The sequence below is a fragment of the Spinacia oleracea genome, chromosome 2 (assembly GCF_020520425.1).
Source record: "Spinacia oleracea cultivar Varoflay chromosome 2, BTI_SOV_V1, whole genome shotgun sequence".
Lineage (NCBI taxonomy): Eukaryota > Viridiplantae > Streptophyta > Magnoliopsida > Caryophyllales > Amaranthaceae > Spinacia > Spinacia oleracea.
Genome location: NC_079488.1, coordinates 104,174,779 through 104,197,582, shown reverse-complemented (window position 1 = coordinate 104,197,582; position 22,804 = coordinate 104,174,779). Strand labels below are relative to the sequence as shown.

The following is a 22,804-nucleotide window of genomic DNA, read 5'->3' as shown; positions in this document are numbered from 1 at the left end:
CAAGTTTCATTTGAGTAGAGTATATAAAGAGAGACATGAAGTACAAGTACACTGTATAACTAATAGTCATACGCTTAATTGGTAGTGCAACATAATTAATGTTCTCTTATGGGTCGTGATACAGTTTGGGTTAAACGGGTTCTGATCGAAACTGGTTTGGGATTAAACTGGTCATGAGTTGAAACGGTTCGGATTAAACGAGTCATGGTTGAAACGATTCAGATTAAAAGGGTCACGGATTACAAACGGATTGACTTATACGAATTTTCCTCTGGTTGGAACAAATTCGAGTTCAAACGGATCGGATCATAAACGAGTTTCGGATCACTTCGGTTCGGATTAAACGGATTCGGATTGTCACGGATCGGGCTGTTATCGGATTCAGATCTTAATAACTACGTAATAACTTATGACGATAAAGTAGAATAATGAATGACCATTATTATTATTTTATAACAAAAAGTAAATAGAAAGATTACTAAGATTGAGACACGTGTCATCAAAATAGTATTGCTTATGTGTCATTGAAATGATGATGGTTATGCTTTTAAATACTAGGTATTGATCAGATCAATATTAACGGGTTGGGTCGGATTTGAGTTGAATATAATCGGACCATAACAGATTTCAGATTTTAGCTCACGGGTTCTAAACGGTTTGGATTCTAAACGGTCGGACATACCCATCGTGTTCACTTGGTCGGATCTGAACACACTTGTTCTACACTCAAGAGCGTATTCTGCACGACAAGTTAAGCGCGAGTGGGCTAACGTCAATATCTTTTCTTCCCTCCTTTCTTCTTCTGAGAACCCTTCTTCTTTTCTCTCTCTTAAAAAACGATCCATTTTTACAAAGGTAAGAAAATTAGGAGGAAAAACCCATCAAATTCATAAAGTTTGATTGAATTTCTCTCTCCTATGAATCCTATCTCAGGTGGTTCTTCCCCCTTTGTAATCTTACAATCGTAATAGTCAACCTAGAAATTAGGCATTTTTTTTTAAAAAAAAACCCTAATTTGTTGCAAAGAGCACACTGTTTGATTTCTATCGAAGGCAAGAGGAGCATAAAAAGGGGCAAAAGTAATCGAAATGCTTATCTGAGGTTGCTATTATTGGAATTCAATGCGGTTTTAAGGTAGGAATTTCTCGATTTAGATGTTGAATTTCAATTTTGAAATGGCTTTGATGTCAAAGAGATGAGTACAACTGTGTATATGTGTTTATTTTGAGCTTGAATTTCGGAGATTGTGGATTGTGATTTTAATTTAAAGAATATCTTCTCAAGTAATATTGATTGATTGTATATTAATTTGACTAGATCACGAAGTGGGATGAGCTTAATTTGACCTCTATAGGGTTTGTTGATTGGTTATAATTGATTGCTTTTGGCTGGAATGTTTATTTCTCAAGAGAATCAAGGGTCTCGGTGCGGATGATGGTATATTAGATTTTGATTGCTGATATCCTGAAATACTTTAGTCTGAAGAGTGGTGCATTTGGTTGTGATTGCGTGGAAGTGTATTCTTGTTTATGTCTGTCATGTCGGACGCGAGTTCTGAAGTCGAGGAACGACTCTCGGTGGTGCAGCTGGAGGACTCAAGCGCAACATCCTCAAAGTACATGATCACCTCAGTTATTACTTATTGATTATCATAGTCAATTTTCTGTCTTTTGTTGGTGTTAATCTGGTGATGAGTTTGTTTTACTACCACAGGAAACCGAGCATGTCATATACGAGGGAGTTCCTTTTGTCATTGAGTGAGTTGGAAGTTTGTAAAAAGCTACCCAGGGGTTTTGATGAATCACTTCTGAGGTATTAGGTTCTTTTTAAGACTTGCAAACACTATTTCTTAGACATCTTTCCGCTGTCGAGTAGGTTTTCATCCTTGTGGCATTAATAATGGGGATGATAATTGATCAGTGATTTTGATGATGCTTCCAATGGCATCCATGACCGTCAGCGATTCCCAGGAAGTTCATTATTGCAAGGTTTCAAGCGAACTGAGTATGGATCATCCGTGCCAGCGAAAGGGGATTCGGGTAATTTTCCTAGAGGACCGAACAGGTGGGATAGTCGTTCAAGTGTGCGAAACGATACAGATTCGGATTCAGGTATCTTTTTTTAGACTCATTTTTGTTGCTATCAGTTTTTTTAAGTTTACTTGTTATTTTTGCCGATCAGTTTGGTTTCTGTTTTTCCTTTAAACATGTGTTCCTTGATAAATTGAAGTTTTTGTTACTCTACCTTCGTAACTCGTTCTTGTGTAGTGTACATAGGACATTTTCTTCCCTGAATAGTTCTATTCATATCTTTTGTGTTAGTCACTTAGTCGTGGTAGTGATCTGATGTATAATGAATGATGCCTATACTGCGAGATATAGAAGAATAGTTTGATGCTAAGGAGAACAACCCCCCCCCCCCCCCCCCCCCCCCCCCCCCCCCCCCCCCTTTTCCCAAACCTAGTCTTCTGCAACAGGTTCTAGTTTTAGAGGAAAATAGCAAATAGGTTGAGGATAAAAAACATGATGGTTAGATAAGTGGATGATTTTGTTCCCTGCAATACAGGGATGGACAGATGTTTTTTTTTTTTTTGAGGGAAGGATGGACGGATGACTGTATGTTGTAGGAAATCAAAAACATGTGTGATCACTCTGGTCAGATACACTGGGGTTTAAATGATAAGAAATTGAAAACAAAGCCTGTCCTTGAATGCTGATAAACTGGCTTGCCATATAATTTAGTTACTATCTATCTTGGTCTTGAAAGAGAAGGTAATCCTAGAACTTTTCCAATTGCTTCAAAAGAAGACAGTTTTTTTTATGTTAACTTGGTCTGTCAATTCCTTTGTGGAGGATAATATATGGAATATCCATTTTAGTTGTTTTCTGTTACAGAACTATATCTAACTGTCAATTTTCATAGCTCAGCAATTTGAGTAAGTGGGGCTGTTAATGTTGTCAAAAGATTTTCATTCTTTCTGATGATTTCAATGGTCAGTTTAAGATGCTATGGAATTGTTACAGGAGTGGGGTTGAGTGTTTTTTAATTTGGATTTTGTTGAAGTACCTTAGTGAATCCGAGCTACATATTGACTATTTATCAGTATTCAGTTCTGGAATAATACTTGACAAACCATATGACGTGTAGAGTCAGGAAGGCGTTATGGAAGCCAGGCAAGGAGGTCATGGCAGAGCCCCCCTGAACATGATGGTCTTCTTGGAAGTGGTTCATTTCCAAGACCTACTGGATATGCAGCAGGTTCACCAGTTCCAAGGTTTCGTCCTCCTAATGAGAACACCCATCTTAACAGGAGTAACGAACCATATCAACCTCCTCGTCCATATAAGGTTAAGAATTTATTTTATGCTATGTCATTGTATTTTGAATTATCACTAGTTGAGAATTTTTATATGTGTCTTGGTACTCTCTTTTTGATGTTAGTATGAATTCCGAGTGTGTGTATACGGAGTACTTCATAAAGAGAAAAAAGAACTGAAGGATGTGAGTGCTTAGTTTATTTGTTCATCAGTAGATCTTGAATATAAATATTAGCTCTTTTATCTTCTTGCAACTGAGTGCTAAAGCTATGGGCATGTTCCACGTGTATTGTTGACCAACTTTTTCCCCTTCCCTCCAGGCAGGACCTCATACTCGGAGAGAAGCTAATGACTCTTTTAATGATGAGACATTTGGTTCAGCTGATGATACCAATGAAGATAGAGTTGAAGAAGAGAAAAAACGTAGAGGTATCTTCTCACTCTTCTTCACTTCCAGTTTTGGATGTTTGGTTGGTTTATCTAAATTTTCTTCACTTTCTTGATGTTCCAATACTTCCTTTGTTTTCTTTACTTGCACCATTTGATGTTTCACGCGTTATGCAAATCTTTAGCCATTAATGTTTCTAATTATACATTAGCTAAAATTATAAAAAGTTGATATTTTGAAAATTTATACCGAGACTAATCTACAAGATCCCACATGACTATAATTCATGATGTATATATCACAAATTTTTTGATAAAAGAGAGTGTATGAATAGTGTAAAATTGCAAATGACGCAAGTAAATAAAAACGGAGGAAGTATAATCGATGTGATTCAAGTTTTCGTCTGCATCAAACTTAAGCTTAACAGAATTACCCTTTTCCAGTTGAGTTTGAACTCATGAGGAAGGAGCAGCAGAAGACTCTTCAAGAGAAACAGAAATCGAATCAAGGCAAGACTGGGGACTCCTTTTCAGAGAAGGCATTGCTTGACAATACCAGTGCTGGTAAAACGTCCAGTGACTTGGAAAAAGTATTGAAACAAACTCCACAAGATGATTCGAGCAAGCTTTCTGTTTCCTCACAAGTACCTCCATCTAGACCACTTGTTCCCCCAGGTTTTGTAAGCAGTGTTGTTGAAAAGAGCTCCATGGCCAAGTCTCTTGTGCATGCTGAACCAATGGAGGTATAGTTAATTTTTCCGGCTTTGGGATTAAACCAAATATGGAGTAGTAGGTTTTCTTATGAAACTAATGTAAAATCATACTGGTAACTGGTCGATGCTTCCATTCCCTGCCTTGTGTATGAATTATGATGGTTAAGTCAGATTTTTTGTTCCCTCTAGCTGATTTGGACCGTAGGCTATACAAAAAAAAGAAGCAAGTTTGGTACTTTCTAGGACAGTCCATTTGTTCAAGACCTGCAAGGAGAAGGAGCTTATACATATTTTATATGCAAAAGTCTTGCACCTAGGCTTAAAAAGTTAATAAATTTTGATACTTGCTGGGAGATTCGATTTCTGTAAGAAAAGCACGGAGACTGGAGAACGAGCTTGTCAAAAATGTGTTAATTGCGAAAAAGCTGTCACAAGCCTATATATTTCCTTCCAATTACCGTGGTTTTTTTGCTTTGTTTGGTTACTTTGGTGTAAAGAACCTCCTTAGCTAGCCCTACATTTTTTTATTCTTTACACTTGACCCTTTTATTCTCTGTATGATGATAAGAAAATGATTGTGCATCTCTATGCCACCAATCCCCCAAACCGTTTTTGGAGTTTCACCTTTTTTTGCAGCTTGGCTCGAGCTTTGTTTTGCTCCCTTTTCTGTCTTTCCATTATTCTCCTTACTACCCCTACCCCTACCCCAACCACAATCCACACCGTTGGGGTAATAAGTAGTAGAATTTTGTGCCTTTTGGTGATGACATAGGTGGAAACTTTGTGCAGGAATTTTTTGATAATTACATGCAAATAATTCTCAGGTCCCGGGTTTAATATTGTGAGAAATTCAGTAAATTAATATTCCCGGGTTTAACTCTTGGCTGAGATTTTTTTTCCTTCCTTCTCAATGCTTATGCATACATCTTTTCCTGTTGTAGATAGGAAAATTAGAACCAGAAGACGGTCATCAAGATGTGAAAAACAAAGCTCAAGGAAGATATTCTAATGACCTTCACAGTCAGACGAGTAGCACATCAGATATTAAGGCTGAGAAAGCGCCTGACGTACCTACACTTGTTCAAGGTGCTGATCATGCAAAGGCTCCAAGACTTCCTGATGCTAGCGAGGTCCTTGCGAATGGTGAAATTATGGGGCTCGATTTTGAGGTCACTGGGCCTAAGTTACTGGGTGAACCTGCTCGTTCAACATCCATTTTAGACAAGCTATTTGGCAATGCTTCAACGGAAAGCGATCCGTTGATGGTCGGCAATGGAAGCACATCCAAATTTGTGGAGGTAGCAATTCCTCTTACTTGCATTTTTCGTTATGCCTTTTCTTTTTATATGATCGTACTCCTGTGTGATATTTTGATATACTTGCTTGTAATTGCGGAGGCCTAAAACTTTTGTCTGAGGATTCTTCATATTTTCGTTTGAACCCAATGGTTTTCGATTCTTACCCCCTCCCCTCCCTGGGCAAGTCATACCTTGTTTTCTATACTTGTACCTAATATATATGGCTGGGGTGGAGGTGAAATATTTTCCTGGTGCGCACAAAATAGATTTGTTACTTTTCATTAATGATTCTGCTTATGCTGGATAAGTTTGAGATTTGACATAATGTGATGATATATGTCTTTATTTTGAAAAGTTTTGAGGAAAAAAATTGTGGTCTTTATTTAGCTACTCCCAACATTGAATTCTATCTTTGTTTTGGATGATATTTAACTGTGACGTTTTGTGCATGATGTTATTAGGATGCTGCTAAAACAGATGATATTTGGAGCTCTAACACGTTGCAATCCAAGTTTTCTCATTGGTTTCCCGAAGAAGGTAAGCTCTATTCAAATGTCTAGTAATTGATAACAATTTGGAAGCATACTTATTCGCTCTTCTGAAAACCTGCAGGAGATCTGTCGTCTCAGAAGCCAAATAATTTGCTGTCACTAATTGTTGGTGGTGAAAAAAGTGAATCTAATGTTCCGGACGTTTCAGCTACGGGATCAATTTTTACACCTGAGACTCTGCTGGGGTGCAAAACGTCTAATACATCATCTTCTCCAGCTGAGATATCAGAGCAGTTCTCTAATAATTATGTTGCAGAAGCAAAGCCTGCTGTGCTGACCTGTGAAGATCTTGAACAGTCAATTCTTTCAGAGATTGGCGGAGATAGTTCAAATTCTCAGTTTTCTGGGAATGAACATCCTGCTTTAGGAATGAAAGTTGGACCTGATATTAACAATCAAGCGTCACATCATCTTCTTTCTTTGCTGCAGAAAGGAGTAGGATCACAAGATGCGGCATCATTTCCAGTTGTTGAAGAAAGAGTTCTTGTCAATGAAAATGATGCTGATGGACTAAACAGTCCAGGCAAGTCGTCATTGACCCTTGAGTCACTTTTTGGGACAGCTTTCATGAAAGAATTGCACTCTGCCCAAAGAAGTGGAACTAGTTCTGCAAGAAATGATGTTCCAGATGGGTTGCTCTTTCCTTCTGCAATGAACGAAAATGGAATTAATCATTTTGCACCAGATGATAGAATTTCCAAGATGGATAAAGTAGGGGAGTGGTTAGGGTTTAATGATGCTCTAAAGGAAATGGAACACTCTAAGCAACCAGCTGAAGGTGGTTCCAAATTTGGTTACTTTGATGGGGGAATTGAAGTTACACTTCCTGAAGAAGATAGCTTAATTAATCTCATTGATCCTATCAACGCCGAGAACTCCATGCTGATGCGCAATTCAGGATCATTTAACTCAGACTTCCTGCCCCCTTCATCACGTATGCCAGTTGATGTTTTTGAGAAACTAGCAGCACTAGGTGGGGCTCCTAATGATGAAAGATACATGGTTCGGGGCCATGACCCACGTTTATTGCATGGTCCTCGTGATATGCCGAAGCCTGAACCCCCATATCAAAATTTGTATCCACATACATCTTCTCAACAGCTCCATACCTCTCAAATGAACCACAATAGACCGTTGTTTCATGGTTTAGACTCTCATCCACATTTGGATCCACAGTTAAACTTCATGCCTCCCGAGGCTAATATTCATCGTGATGCTCCAACACATCATCAGTTTCCTGCAAACATGGGCCACCCCTCTTTCCAACATCCCGGTGCTGGTCGATCAGGGTTTGATAATCCCATTCCTTCGGCTATCTTGCAGCAGATGCACATGGCCGGCAATCTTCCTCCGCCTCAATTGGCTAGGGGATTTTCCAGTGCTGCACCTATGCCTCCTCATCCCAGTCACAGTTCTGCTGGTTACATTCAGGAGCCTAACCCAATGCAAAATTTCCCATTTGGTCAACGGCAATCACATTTCGGTGGTCCTGGAATGGGCGCAACAGGTAAAGGCGTAAAGCTTCACCTCAAGCCTTTGGTTTTTTACTCTCGCTTTACAGTTCGTAATGCCATGCATTGTTTATAGCTTTTTGGCGGGGTCAGAGTTATTATTCTTTAATCTTGAGGCATATCTGGTAAGACTGTAATAAAGAGTGGGAGTTGGAGTTGTAGGCTTGTAGTTCGTAATCTGTTTCAACTTGCCAATACCCATCAGAACCAATGAACCAATCAGCCAGCGAAAGGCTGTAGGCCTGTAGCTATATCTGATCCCAGTTTGATAACCAATGGAAGACTTTACTGGTGTCCGTTCTTAATAAAAACACTACTCCGTATTAAGCTAATATATACAAAGTACAACATGACATACAAAGTGTTTTCATTCCTACTTGACCATCACCTCTCCTACATAAGCTAACATAGTGCAAAATGTATTACCTCCCACCTAACAAACATAGTGCAAACTGCAAGTGGACTTTGCCTTTTCAGCAAAAGACCAATACAGCTGCTGGTGGAAGGGAGAGATTTTTAGAAAAGGTAATGCACAGATCATTGTCCATTTCCGATGGAGCCAAAGATTCATTTGTTCTTTTGGCTGTGGGATGTGATGGACTAAATCAAAATGACTCTTAATACCTCTTCGCTTCCTTTCCATGAAGTAGAAGATGGTCGTCCCGTTGTTGTCCCGTTATCGCTTTTGGGTCAATTGGAAACAACCTCTCAGCAATTGCAGGGGTAAGGTTGCGTACGTCCGACCCCCCCTTACCCCGCTTCTTGCGGGAGCCTCTTTGAGGCAATGGGGTAATGATAATGATGAATGTAATGCACGGATCAATGTCAATTAGTGTCTCTAAGTAGGGCACCTTCACCAGAAGTTTGCAGCCCTTGGCATAATAAATAGGCAATTGACCTAGTCTCGGAATTAAGAAGAACCAAAATGTATAAATTAGGGGGGGTTGGTCGTTGGGGCCTTGGGGGTGGGGTGTTAGTTTAAGCAATGATTGAATTTCCATTTCTATTTGGGTATGGGTATGGGTATGGGCATGGTTGGGTGTTAATACGCAGAAGTGCAGAACTGAGGGAATTCCTTTTGGCTCACCAGCTGTTAATATTTTTGTTTGTTTGTTTATTGTTGGTTTTTGAGCATCGGATAACTTAGATTGTGGTTACATTGGTTTTGCAATTTAGGTCCGGAGCTTGGTGCTGCTAACAACCCCCCCGAGGCATTTCAAAGACTCATGGAGATGGAACTTCGGGCAAATCAAAAACCAATGCCCCCTTTTGCAGCTGGAAGTCCTAGCCGAGGAATGTACGGGCATGAGCTTGACACGGGTTTTAGGTATAGGTAGTGTATTGTGATTGTGGATGTATTCTGAAAGGAAAACATATGATCATCTTCATCCCAGACGACTTTTGCAGGATGGGTTGTATGTGCTCACTGTAAACTGTTAATAGTGTAGTGTTTTTTCCCTTTCTTGTTCCAACTTCCAAAGTCTAGCATAGAGGTTATTTTACGTGCTCTTTGTTTTCTACACGGGGGAATTGGCTTTAAAAAGGGTGAAATGAAACTTGAATTTGTTTCAACTCTTTGAGATTGTTACTAGTTGGGCTGTGCTTTCCATTTGCAGATGATCGTTGGCTTGTTACAGGCTTACATCTTCTTCTGTTAAGTGGCAAAGAGCCGTCAACACTATCTTTTTTCCTGTATGATCTATAAGGCTTTGCTCTCGTTGCCTTACTTGACATTCAAGAAAAGAATCTTAGATAAGTTTAGGGCTATTAATTTTTCTAAAAAGTTCAAGTCCAATAAAGTAAGTGAATTTAAGTTCATGATCAATATAAGGTCCTTGAACTCATTTGACAACCACAACTAGTTCAGAAAAGTCAAGTTTATTGCTATATAGCTCTCAACGTGTAGGAACTTCTTTGAGGAGGAGCAACTAAGCAAGCTTTAGTGCTTTACTCATTATTGGTGATTTGGTGTATTGTTTTGCTCACGAAGTCACGATCCAATAGAAATTCCAATAACCACATCAGCGTATATACATTCTACAAATTTTTTTTTTTGTTTTTTTTTTTTTTTTTAAAGTAAGAAGAATTTACATTAGGAGCCCTTCCGCTCGAGGGATACTCCTACGTAATCATCATGAAGAAAAGATAGTAATTGAGGACTATCACAAGGTTCAATATACATGGTATCGCTAATTAAGTGACCAACATTTGCAATCCAATTTGCCGCTCCGTTAGCTTCCCGGTATATGTTCTTGATTTCCCAATGATCGAACTGCTGCAAGAGAGCTTTGATGTCTTTGATTACATTATGGAGCTTCCAAGGAATTGACCAAGATCCTTTAGTGGCGTTGATGACTAGTAGATTGTCGCCTTCTATGAGAAGTTGTCTAATATTCTTGTTTCTAGCCTCTTGAAGACCTTTGTGTAGAGCACATGCTTGCCATAAAGGCTTGAGAGTGACCCAAATTGTAGGTGCAAACATAAATTGCTTCTCCTTGACTGTCCCTTATGATAATGCATGCTGTTGCTGAAGAGTGCTTACACTAGTAGAAAAACATTCATTTGAGGCGTCACTTTTATATTCATTAGCGGCGTTTTTGGCGTAGCAGCAAATAGAGTGGCAGCAAATGAATAGGATTGATTTGCGGCGTTTAAAAACGCCTCAAATGAATAATTGATTTGCGGCGTATATGTAGAAAAACGCCTCAAATTAATAGTATTGTTAAGCGGCGTTTTCTACCTAAACGCCTCAAACATTGTAAAATGGCTGGAGATAAAACGCCGCGAATAATGTGTAATATTTTTTTATAAATAATTTCTTTTCTGTATTCAACAAACCCAAAATGTAGAACCTGTACTCACGCCACATTTATACAATGTCCAAAAGTATCATCAACCACCAATAACTTCCAAGAAACTTTGATTTTTACATATAATACCACCATCATATGTTTACAAAAATAAACCACCTAAATAGTTTCAAGTTGATCATAACTATATCTTTTACACTTCGTACGTTACAAATTCACACCAAAAATATAATAAAACAATTATATATAATTTCAATAGCAGGAAACATCCAAAAAAAGAGACCGATCGATGAATTGTTAATTATCTACAAAAAATGTTCGGTGAAGTATGATGCCCATTTGTCTCGTATTTCATCAATTTGCTCATTGGTGAAAGGATCTCCACTTAGTGACGGGAAAACCTAACAAAATAATATATATATCATAAAATAAGTTATCTTCTGTTAGATGATCTAAAAACAGCTAGGAAAATAGAAACGTACCAAAACAAGAATCACAAATTATAGAAGATAAAAGTGCGGTTGTCATCTTCATCCAGCTTGTAACATAATATATAGTACCAAAACAAGACCTCACAGAAATTCAGGAACCGGAAGTTATATTTAAGAAAGTACCACGTGACAGTTAATTTACAATGCCCTAAAGTATAAGTGTTACTTATGTGCAAGGAGGGAGTACATGGTTTTTAAAGGAGACGGAAAAGGAAAAAAAAGTAACTTCACTCACGGTAAGATAAAGGCTCCACCAAAACAGCCACGAGTCCTTCTTGTTCATGCGAGCCAATGACTATACAACACAAGAAGATGATATTACAAAGAAAAACTCAACAAGTCGTACCTTTGGGCTAAAAAAACATTTAGAACTTACCACATGGCCAAATTCATGGAAAAGACTAACAACTTCAGAGAATCGCAGTAATGCAGGACAGTTAACATCCCCCTTTAAAATATCAGACATCAGTAGAACAACTGGAACCTGAGTATAGAATGATGATGCACGGTGAAAATCCAGTAAAGAATGTGGAATTCGGATAACACGCATATATCAAATTTTTAAATGAGAAGACCTATGCATATCACCTGTCTAGCAACATTTGCTGATAATGAACCATTTTGGAGAGGCGAAACACAAGTCTGGCCATATTTTCCTTTCCTGGATTAATGACATTGTTGTCAGACAGTTTGTTAAGTACAATTAGGATAAGGTCAGCAGAAAGAGAGATAGTTGCAGAACCTGGAGTAGAGATCGAAGTACGCATAGCCCATAAGTTCAGAAGAGCTCAAATCAAAGACAAGAGGAAAATACTCTTTAAGGGCTCCAAAATCTAGATGGAACTTATCTTCTTCAGCCTTTTTTACATAATATAGCAAGTCCTAAATTCCAAAAGGAATGTCTCCTTCCTCTGTTGTACAACTTTGACCAGAACTAACATGCAATAGAATGGCTGCGTGTGTTCTGTTGTGTGTGTGTTCTGCTGTCTGTGTTACCTGTGCTGTGTGTTTGAGTGTGTTGTGTGTATTTCAGGTGTGTGTGTGTGTGTTCTGCTGTGTTGTGTCAGATAAACATACACATAGCTCAAAACAAAAATAGAAGCTTGCATCTGATCAGAACTAAAAGTCTAAAACTGATCAGAACTGAAAGTCTAATCAGAACAAAGCTTGAGTTGATCAGAACTGAAAGTCTGAAACTGATCAGAACTGAAAGTCTGATCAGAACAAAGCTTGAACTGATCAGAACTGAAAGTCTGAAACTGATCAGAACTGAAAGTCTGATCAGAACAAAGCTTGTGTTTTGTTTCTTTCAACTGCGCCGATATGAATATTCTCCCAGGAAACTTTGTCATTCCTTCTTATCTTTAACATTTGAGATTCAAATTTTCCGTTTCATGCTTAAACAGACAACTATTTTTAATTTTATGCAAGACCTTTTCTCTTAGGTTCATTGGAAATCAAAGAATTATTGATGCATAATAATGTGAACTCCAGTATATGACAATACTAACCATAACCATGAATTTTCACCAGATTGATGCTTCTCTGTAAAAATATTAAAACTAAGAATCAAAATTGATGAATGGTGTAACCAAAAAGAGTCGAGAGTTCCAAATTAAATTTAGATATTAAACAACTAATTCCTTATAATATTGTCCGTTCAAACTTACATGGCTCCGGGACACCCACCATGAATTGACAAATTTCAAAAGTAATTACAGTTGTATAAATAGCAGGACAAGTTTGTAAGAAAAGACTTCGTAGTAGATAAGATAAGTTGATTTGCACCGATAGAAACTCACAAGCTATAGATGAGTTTTTATTCAAAGAGACAAATGTGTCTTTTTTTTTTGGAAATTAACGTCTGAGTTCTAACTATCGTCATTGTTAAATCATATTCTTTAAAAAATTGCAACTTTGCAAGCTTTCCCGTAAAAAGTGGAAAATATATCAGCAAAAGAAAATAAGGTTACAAAATAACTAACCTCCCAAGTAAGGGCTCAAGCCATATATTATTAACAACATGAAAGTTTCACAAAATAAGAGCAATTAGACCATGACCAGCCGGATAAAAGTTAACATATGAAGTTGTCATATTGGATGTTGGACTGTTGGTCATTAAAAGAAACAAAAGTGGCAATAGTCAATAAGCTATACTGTAGTTTGTCACTTGTTTCCAGCAGGGGGGGGGATGAGTAAAGATCACCAAAACACTTAGGTAGCAGATAGGAGATCTAGAGTACGATTGCATGCATATGCATACACATATAACATGGTGTGAATATCAGTTTAAACAGATTTGTGATAGAAAAATTTGCCCACATGAGAGATCAAACGTTATCATACACTACCTCAGCAGTGCCAATAGCTTCAGTATTTGAAATCAAAAAAAAAAAAAAAGCAGTCTGAATTCCTTTAGCTCAGCTTCTACAAAGGCATAAATTCTTTTTAAACTGAATTGCTCCTTTAGGATATCAATCCACAACTTCCAAGATTATTCTACTTGCTCTGTATCAAAATTCCAAGGTTCATGCTAACATGTTTCTAGTCCCAACACTGCACCAAATTCTTCCCTCCTTGGAATAAGAAAGCTCCAAATACCATGCTTGAAACACATGCGAGATAAAATTAAAGATAGCTTGGAAATGAGGGGGTTAAAAGACTTGAAAGTGAGCAAGAGTCAAAATGGCATCTTACAAACTATGAGCAAGTAAATTCCTTCATTTCTAGGCCTTGTGTCAAATTTAATCAGCAACCAACCAATTTACCTCACTTTACAAGTTTTCTAAAGAAACAGGTTTACGACATATACAAATACACAGCAGAAAATTAAGAATGATGAAACGGATTTTTCCAAATGGAGTTGCATAACAATGAAGACGAAGAAAAATGGTATCTAATGCTGATCCAAAATAATTGGTATCTAATTCTAAAGTTGGGATTCATTATGGAGTTGATCATGGTTCCGGACTTCCGGAAATATAACTTCAATGTTCTTAAATGTAATTGTAGTATTATTAGCAATCAATATGAATAAGACTTTCAGCTTCAAACTCAAGTTTGCACTTGAGAAACATTCCCTGACATATATAAGTTGTAGTGCACACCAACCATCATACACTATGCAATCAAATGAAAAAACAAATGGCAATCAGAAAAGGCAATGAATCATAAATATGGCATCCTTAGTTCTTTATTCTGGAAGATGATACTACTCACACGAAGAAAGGACAGACAAAGGACAAAAGTAGATGACAATTTTGAAACATAAGTGCAGAAAATAAATAAAATAAAATATCATGCTGTTGTATGAGACACTTAATAACTAACAGGAACACTACCTGCAGCTTCTAGATCAGCAGTTAATGTTCCAAGCTTCACAGGAAGTGGCTATTTTGTCTCATTGTAATGCTCGACAGCATGGTTGTTGCCACCAGTTCCATCCCAATTTTTTCTACCACAGAGGATCATCCCATCTGTTAAAGTTAACCAGTAGCTAATTTCGGGTTACCTAATACGTATATAAAAGATTTGTTTGTTCCATAGAGGTGTTACCAATCTCCTAAATTAAGCGATTGGAGAAGAAAAATAAACGAAACCTCGAAAAAGAAACACAAGCCTTCTCCAACGACATCCATGTTGAAAATAAACCAGAAAAACCAGCTCAACAGATAACTCTGAGAAGGGCAGCAGCATCAGACATCTACTCATACACATCAAGACGACGCAAATACTGTTATAAATTTAGAACAGTACAGAACTGTGATATTTTGCTGTACAATGAGATATAGGTAAAAAAATATGGTATGTCTGGATTATACATATACGATTTTCACCATATCCATTAATTAGTTGGAAAGACCAGCTGCACTGATACTCTTCAATTTATTCTAACCTGATTCTTTCAGTCTTTTATTGCTTAATGGTAGTTTATATAGAGTAATAGGCAGAGTATTTGTTTTGTTGTTTGAATTTTAGAAGAAATGTTTAACTTATTTACCACCTTATTTGGTTCTTTGTTTGCTTCCATCCATTTGCCCAGTTAATTAGAAGGTACAGTTAATGTTCTATTTTGCTCTCAATAACCACTGCATTTATAGTGAAGTCTAAAACTAAGTCATAGCCAAATGTAACCCAAGAACAAATTCAGTCCATGTGGACACACTACCTAGCATGACACGCATCTAATTCAACCCTAAACTGACCTAGAATGACACGAATTTAATTTCAGGCAGTAATATTGTTTCTGAAAATGAGACTAAAGATAGCAGAACATATCAAACAGAAAGAATATGAGGTTGCAACAACCTCCATGTTTTTTTAGACCACAACAAATCAATAAATTTAATTCAAAAATTCACCTCCTGAATTATCTTCTAGCACTTGAGGTTGCAACAGCCTCCATCATTTCTGCACTAATTTCAAATCAAACCCAGAAAATATAAATAAACAATTCAACAATTAAAGTAAAATTAACAAAATTAGTAGAATTTCAGCAAGAAAAATTATGTCTTACTTGAATAAAACTTGTGTTTTTCTCAAATTTGTGATCTTCTTTCTTCGAAGCACCTCAACTAAACATCAAATTTGCAAAAGAAATTAGACATACGAAATTACCTTACCTCAAATTTGAAGCAATTTTAAGGTTCTTCTAAGCCAAAAATTTAATTTGATAATTAGGGTTTACATTTTCGGTGGAGAGAGGATAGGAGAGGAGAGAGCAAGAGAGATTCGATAACTCATACACAATTCATGTTAATTGAGAGACTGAAACGAGGGGAATAGAGTAATTGAACCGAAAAAACGGCAAGGATGAGGAGGAGTCAGAGGAAGCATAATTTACCTTAAGGAAGAACGGTAGGGGTGGAGATGAGGTCGAAGGACAGTGATGGTGTAGATGAATCTGAAGCTTCACTTTCCCGGTGAATTCGGTGGTGGAGATGAGGCGAAGGACAGACGACGATGGTGGAGATGAGGTTGAAGGAAGAAGAATGTGGTTTTGTGAAAGGACGAGAAGCAAAAGAAAGAAGCTAAACGGTTGGTGAATAAGTTTGTTGGGACAACACTTTGCGGCGTTAAACGTGATGACGCGGCAAACTAAAATGGTTTGAGGCGTCATAATTCAAGATAACGCCGCAAAGGAAGCTTTTTTCACCTAATTCATCTATTTTGTCATTTAGTTAGAGGCGTTCTCAAATTAACGCCGCTAAGTCATGGCAGCAAATTAATAATTTTCTACTAGTGTTACAAGATCCGTCGAAGTTGAGTTTGTAGGTATCCAAAGGGGGTGGGAACTGATAGGCTGTCGTACACCCGTCAAAAATAAAATCCTAGCGAAACCTCCTAACAATGCAGTAGGGTAAGCAGGGTCGAATCCACAAAGAGATGGCTATTTAAATCTAGCTTTCAAGGTATGGCGAAACTAACAATGTCACGAAATTTAGGATTGAATGTTTAAACTAAAATAAATAGAAAAATAAACTAAAAGATCTAGGGCAACGGTTCACCATGTTCATAGTTCAAAATCAATCAAAACATCATCAACAACTCAAATATTCAAATTATCTAGAGCACAAGTTAATCCTACGGTCGGGTCTTAACACTCTCAATTCAACATATGCAGTACGATCGCTAACATAATCAGAATTGCTACTTGTAGGTAAGCCTCTAAAATTCGATCTTTCGATTCTAAATTCTATTAGCATGATTTAATCAAACAATTGATCAGATTGCAAAGATTAACAATATAAACCTAATCAACTAGAAATATCAACGAATAATCAAACCATCAACAATAATAATAAGGATTCATAATATAAACATGGATTCCCAAACCCTAGAAAGCAAACTACTCAATCATGAAACGAACAATGAAAATCAAATCTAAGAATGAAAACATAATTAAAAGCAATAAATAAAATAAAAAGGAAAATCAATAATACCTCAAAGAATTACATTAATGGAGTTTGTAGAAAAACTATAGTTCATGAAAAAGAAAAGAGAGAAAAAAGAACGTGAATTAGAAATCTAGGAGAATTGAAACCTAAAGGAAAAATAAAGCATGAGGGAAATAAATTAATTCCCTTAAGTATTTATAGTTTCTCTTTTCTAAAATAAAATAAATAAATAAATGTGAAAATAAAAAATAAAAGTCGTCGATGATTGGTCGATGGAGCGATGATGTGGCAGCCAAACCCGAGCACGAGCCGCGCACACGGGAAGATAGATGGCGAGGCATGGGCAGCGAGGGATCTCGCGCACCATCCCTCGCTGGCATCATGATGAGCGACTAGCAAGAAGGTAGAGCAGCGAGGGAGCTAGCGAGCCATCCCTCGCTGCCCTGCGCGTGTGTGTAGCAAGCTAAGCGACGAAGCTATAGGCAGCGAGGGAGCTAGCGAGCCATCCCTCGCTGCCCTGCGCGTGTGTGTAGCAAGCTAAGCGACGAAGCTATAGGCAGCGAGGGAGCTAGCGAGCCATCCCTCGCTGGCCTAGTGAAGTGCAGCAAGAAAAGACGACGAGCAACGAGGCAGCGAGGGAGCTAGCGAGCCATCCCTCGCTGGCCTAGTGAGATGCATAGCAGGCCAAGGCGACGAGCAACGAGGCAGCGAGGGAGCTAGCGAGCCATCCCTCGCTGGCCTAGTGAGATGCATAGCAGGCCAAGGCGACGAGCAACGAGGCAGCGAGGGAGCTAGCGAGCCATCCCTCGCTGGCCTAGTGAAGCAAGCAACTATGAAGCGATGAGGCACGACGATAGATGTAGCGAGCCTACGATAAATGTCTTGCGAGCCAACGAGGGATCTTGCGAGCCAACGAGGGATCTTGCGAGCTATGCACAAGCGATACATCGAGTTAATCATCCCCGGAAAACTCAATTCTCCGATCAAACACTTCGTCTCCGACTCAAACCATCCGGTGATCATTCGTTCCACCTCCAAACACTCCGAAAGCACCCAAATGATTGTAAAATCACCTGAAATATCAAAGAAAACACAAACGGAGCGTAATAGAGTACAATAACGACGACTTATGCAATTATGACTCTAAATGCAACTAAAATGAGACGAATGCCTAGAAATGCAACCTAAATGAGCCTAGAATACCCTATATAAATATGATTCATCAGGAACCAACGAACCTGGATAGGGGGGGAGGTATCAGTTGAAATAGTAGGGGTGTGTGAAGTGAAAGGTGAACCCTTGAGTTGGTGCGAGTCAAGCAGCAGTTTTACCTGTCATTCGTGGAACGCTGCTGAAGCTTTATTATAAATTCTTAAAGGATTGAAGCTAGCATTATTGAAAATGGGATAATCTAGCCAATGTTTTGACAAGTGTAGTGGAGAATTTGACAAGTGTCTTGGAGAATTTACGAAGGTGATTTTATATTAAAAAATAAGGCCCTGTTTAGTTCACCTTATTTCAGGACCTTATTACTTATTTCAGATTTAATCAGATCAGATCAGACCAGACCAGATCAGATCAGATCAGAAAAAATAAGTTCAGATCAGATAGATCAGAAAAAATAAGTTCAGATCAGACCAGACCAGACCAGATCAGATAAGATTATTATTATTATTATTATTATTATTATTATTATTATTATTATTATTATTATTATTATTATTATTATTATTATTATTATTATTATTTTTATTTTATTTTTATTATTATTATTATTTTTGGTATATGTTTATATCATTGTTACTATATTTAATATTTTATTACTATTATTGCTTTAATAAAAAATAATGTTGTTGTCGGTGCAATTAAAATCTATTATTTAAGGCATAAAAGAACATTTACAAAACATTCAAATTCATCATGTCCAACTTAAAACCATAGAAACGATATGTCCATATTAGAACTGATTTTTATAGACCAGAACCGTTATATATCTAGACCAGAACTGATAGGATCAGATAATATCCAGATCACAATTGATCTGTACAGATCATGTCCAGATCATGTTCAAATATGCAATGATCTTGTCTACATCAGAACCGATCTTTACAGAACCAATATGTTCATATCAAAATCGATTTGTACAGATCATGTCCAGATCAGAATCGATATGTCCAAATCATAACTAGTCTAGATATCGACTCTATACAGATTATGTTCGGATCAGAATTGATCTGTACATATCATGACCAGATCAGAACTGATCTGTACAGATCATGTCCAGATCAGAACTGATCTGTCCAGATCATGTCCAGATCAGAACTGACCTGTACATATCATGTCCAGATCATGTCCAGATCAGAACAGAACTGTACAGATCATGTCCAGATTATGTCCAGATCAGAACTGAACTGTACAGATCATGTCCAGATCAGAACTGATATGTACAAATCATGTCTAGATCAGAACTGATATGTACAAATCATGTCTAGATCAGAACCGATCTGTACAGATTATATACTATATGTCTAGATCGTAACCGATCCATCTAGATCATGTATAGGTCTATCTAATATAAGGAATAGTTAAATCATGAACAAAGTCAAATAAATAATAACAATATTATAAATTTGTGTAACATTTATTTTACACGTAAATCGTTTAATATTAATAAATGTAGATTTTTGTTTAAACTTAATTATGAAGAATCAGATCAGACCAGAAAAAATAAGTTCAGATCAAATTAGACCAGGAGAAATAAGGTGAACTAAACAGGGCCTAAGTCATGGTTGATAAGGGGAAAAAATTAACCAAAAAATTTGCAAAAGAATGTGTCTGAGCCCGGGTTCGAACCGGGGACCTCTAGTGTGTGAGACTAGCGTGATAACCGACTACACCACCCAGACGGTTTTGTCAATTTCGTCACTTCAAATAATAAATATGATATTTCATTTCCAGCTCTGCAAATAAATGGCTAAGGCTAATCCTCGAAACAATTGAAGGCTTGAAGCTCTGCACCCAACAGTAATCTTAGCTATTTTTAGTTCTCTCTCCTCAATCTCTATCTCGTTCTTGCTCAGTCATGGCTTCTACTTCGCTACTGCAATCAACTTCCTCTTCTTTCGCCGGCGTTAGACTTCATTGCCGGACCTCCGCCGCTCCTCGTGTCGGGTTATCGTCGTTTACAGTCAAAGCGGCTGCAGGTACGGCGGTTTTCGTCGACAAGGCCGAAGCGGAGACGATTAATCGTCTAAAGACCAACTATATCGAGAAAATGGTTCCTCTTCTGAAGGAAGAGTTCTCCTACTCCAACATTCTCGAGGTCTCTTTCTCTCTCTCCTGTTTCATAATTTCATCACAAAAAATTGGAGTGAAACTTTGGCATTTTTGTGTTTAATATTATAATTCATAGGTTTTTCATGTTTTCTATGAATTGATTCAGCAAAATTGTCCTGAATTTGCGAAATGTATTTTCAATTTTTGCGGAGTTTATTGGATGAGATTGTTGAGTTGAATTTCATGTTTAGGTTTATCTTTTGAAGTTGTAGTCTTGTAGCGAAAAAGATTGGTTTTTCTTTTACATTTTGTATTGAAGATAAATGTATGTGGTTGTTGCAATTTGTTACTCCATACTTATGAACTTGAATCCTGCAGTTTAAATTTGTTGCAATTTGTTACTCCATATATGAACTTATGAACTTGAATCCTGCAGTTTATCTTTTTAATTTGTTAGTACTCCCTCCATCTCATTTTACTTGCTCTGTTTGACTAATTTTTGTGAGAGCATATAATTAGGGAAGGGAGTATAAGAGTATTATATATGTGCCTGGAAGTTGAATCCTGCAGTGTATCTGTTTAATTTGAAACATAGAAAAACGAACCTGGAACTTAAATCCTGCAGTTCATCTGTTAATTTGGTCCAATTAAGCCTTTTTTTTCCGCTTTTCGGAAGGAATGAAATACTAATGATCATAAGTGTAAATGTGGAAATTATAGACGAGGGAAGATTAGGAACTTTACCAACTCTGCCAGTAATCTATTCAGCTCGGCCTGGGGTTGTTTATAAGGTATTTTCCCTTTCACAAAGAGCTGGCCTAAAGTATTAGTAGAAATTGGAGTTCTGTTTTAAGGGAAGTTTTAGAGCATTCTATGGAATTTCTTTATGGATTTAAGTTTAGTTCTAGTATAGAAGTACTCAATTTCAATGGATGAGTTTAGTTACTTAATTGTCTGATGGGATTTCTTTCAAATGTATTGGTAAAATCAGCAAAGATAACAGAAATACTTTCTGGTACAGTGATAGCAACATTGTTTTCATGTTACGATTCATTATCTTAAGGGGAGTCATAGGGAGTGGGTTTTGATAAAGAGATTGTGTTTCTTGAAATTGTAGCAGGATTTTCTGAATTCAGATTTCTTGGTATGATGTGGACAGGTTCCCAAAGTGGTGAAGATTGTGGTGAATTGCGGGATTGGGGATGCTTCACAGAATGCCAAGGGTTTGGATGCTGCAATCAATGAGTTGGCACTGATTACTGGGCAAAGGCCAGTAAAGACAAAAGCCAAAACATCCATTGCAGGGTTTAAGGTCAGAGAAGGTATGACGCTTGGGATTGCAGTCACACTACGAGGAAATGTAAGTCTACATTGTTTCTTGTAATTCCTGGTTTTGATTTTGGTTTTTGACTTGATTCGTGTTTTTCATCAGTCAAATGTTTGATAAGTTTGATGCTGCATCCCTTTTTTGTCTCACCTAAGGTGTAACCATGTTCTTATGTGATATTGATGCATTTTGGTTCGTTTAAATAGCATGCTGTTCAAGGACTTGATTAGAAATAACAGGTGATAAGGGAAGTGTGATTGTGCGAATGTCGAACTTCTTTCTTTCTGGTTTTGTTCAAACTCATTGAAATTGGTATGTGTTTAGGGCTAGAAGTTGACTATTCTACTCTATGGCTCAGCCAAGGGCATTTCACTGGACTGATGGTGGAAAATGAAACAGTGATATTGACATAACAGGTTTCTGGTCAGATTCGTAAAAGACCTGTTTGTGCATGGTTCTTTAGTGTCATACTATCTTTTTTCTGTTTTCTTGTGTTGATTGTAGTTAGATGAGAAGAACTTTTGGCCACTTCTTGGATTTTCATACATATATACTGTCATATACGTTTGATTCTGTAATTTATTTCACTTTTTGGCATATAGCAATGAAGTACCTCCCCAAGATATACTTCAAAATGTTCTGATTTTTATGCTTATTGATGTGCTCCAGCTTATGTATTCATTTTTGGACCGTCTTATCAACTTGGCACTTCCTCGAACAAGGGATTTCCAAGGTGTAAACCCAAATAGCTTTGATGGGCATGGGAACTACAGCGTTGGTTTCCGTGAACAAAGTGTTTTTCCAGAAATTAAACCTGAGATTGTTGGCAAGGCTAGGGGAATGGATGTTTGCATAACAACAACAGCAAAAACTGATAAGGAAGCCTACAAGCTACTGTCCCTTATGGGAATGCCGTTTAGAGAGGGCAGTGGACCGTCTACTCTCGTGCGCAAGAAGAAGTTGAAGTCTCACCACTTTGATGCCAAAAAGGGGAGGAGATACTAAGCTAGGGTCACTCTTGAACATTCTTTTTTGTGAGTATTTCTTATGTATCTACTTTTCTGGCATTCCGTGTAACAAAACACTGATGTTGTATGAACAATATATGTAATAGCTTGTGCTAATCAATCAATTTTCTACAGAGCCTGTTCTCTTTTGGTACAAGTCCTTGAGTAGTTCATTACATAGTTTGACAAGCAAATAGTACTGATGATGAATTGATCATT

At 37.5% G+C, this 22,804-nt stretch overlaps 2 protein-coding genes and 1 non-coding gene across 5 annotated transcripts; 2 read left to right on the top strand and 1 right to left on the bottom strand.

The window, feature by feature from the left end:
• Window positions 1-809: 809 nt before the first annotated feature.
• LOC110789987 (uncharacterized) lies at window positions 810-9,297 on the top strand. 3 transcript variants are annotated; one of them, XM_021994726.2, is made up of 11 exons: window positions 810-1,134; window positions 1,410-1,615; window positions 1,714-1,812; window positions 1,921-2,111; window positions 3,148-3,347; window positions 3,638-3,746; window positions 4,149-4,447; window positions 5,359-5,715; window positions 6,177-6,252; window positions 6,328-7,773; window positions 8,954-9,297. In XM_021994726.2, exons 2-11 carry the CDS (start codon window positions 1,530-1,532, stop codon window positions 9,112-9,114), a joined length of 3,024 nt encoding a protein of 1,007 aa, XP_021850418.2. In that variant the 5' UTR covers window positions 810-1,134; window positions 1,410-1,529; the 3' UTR covers window positions 9,115-9,297. The 3 variants fall into 3 exon arrangements, with proteins under 3 accessions (XP_021850418.2, XP_021850412.2, XP_021850424.2); XM_021994720.2 differs by having other exon boundaries at window positions 1,318-1,615; XM_021994732.2 differs by having other exon boundaries at window positions 811-1,134; window positions 1,479-1,615.
• Window positions 9,298-19,807: 10,510 nt separating this feature from the next.
• TRNAV-CAC (transfer RNA valine (anticodon CAC)) lies at window positions 19,808-19,881 on the bottom strand. The gene has a single exon. It is a non-coding gene; the product is annotated as a tRNA-Val (tRNA).
• Window positions 19,882-19,968: 87 nt separating this feature from the next.
• On the top strand, window positions 19,969-22,742 carry LOC110789978 (50S ribosomal protein L5, chloroplastic-like). The gene is made up of 3 exons (NM_001426408.1): window positions 19,969-20,297; window positions 21,411-21,611; window positions 22,248-22,742. Exons 1-3 carry the CDS (start codon window positions 20,058-20,060, stop codon window positions 22,581-22,583), a joined length of 777 nt encoding a protein of 258 aa, NP_001413337.1. The 5' UTR covers window positions 19,969-20,057; the 3' UTR covers window positions 22,584-22,742.
• The last annotated feature ends 62 nt before the right edge of the window (window positions 22,743-22,804 follow it).

Bases quoted from the DNA above. Each gene is read 5' to 3' on its own strand.
- LOC110789978 (NM_001426408.1), top strand. From the start codon at position 20,058: ATGGCTTCTACTTCGCTACTGCAATCAACTTCCTCTTCTTTCGCCGGC. The intron at 20,298-21,410 runs GTCTCTTTCTCT...TGATGTGGACAG, and splicing joins CCTACTCCAACATTCTCGAG to GTTCCCAAAGTGGTGAAGAT. The intron at 21,612-22,247 runs GTAAGTCTACAT...GATGTGCTCCAG, and splicing joins CAGTCACACTACGAGGAAAT to CTTATGTATTCATTTTTGGA.
- LOC110789987 (XM_021994726.2), top strand. From the start codon at position 1,530: ATGTCTGTCATGTCGGACGCGAGTTCTGAAGTCGAGGAACGACTCTCG. The intron at 1,813-1,920 runs GTATTAGGTTCT...ATAATTGATCAG, and splicing joins TTTGATGAATCACTTCTGAG to TGATTTTGATGATGCTTCCA. The intron at 7,774-8,953 runs GTAAAGGCGTAA...TTTGCAATTTAG, and splicing joins TCCTGGAATGGGCGCAACAG to GTCCGGAGCTTGGTGCTGCT.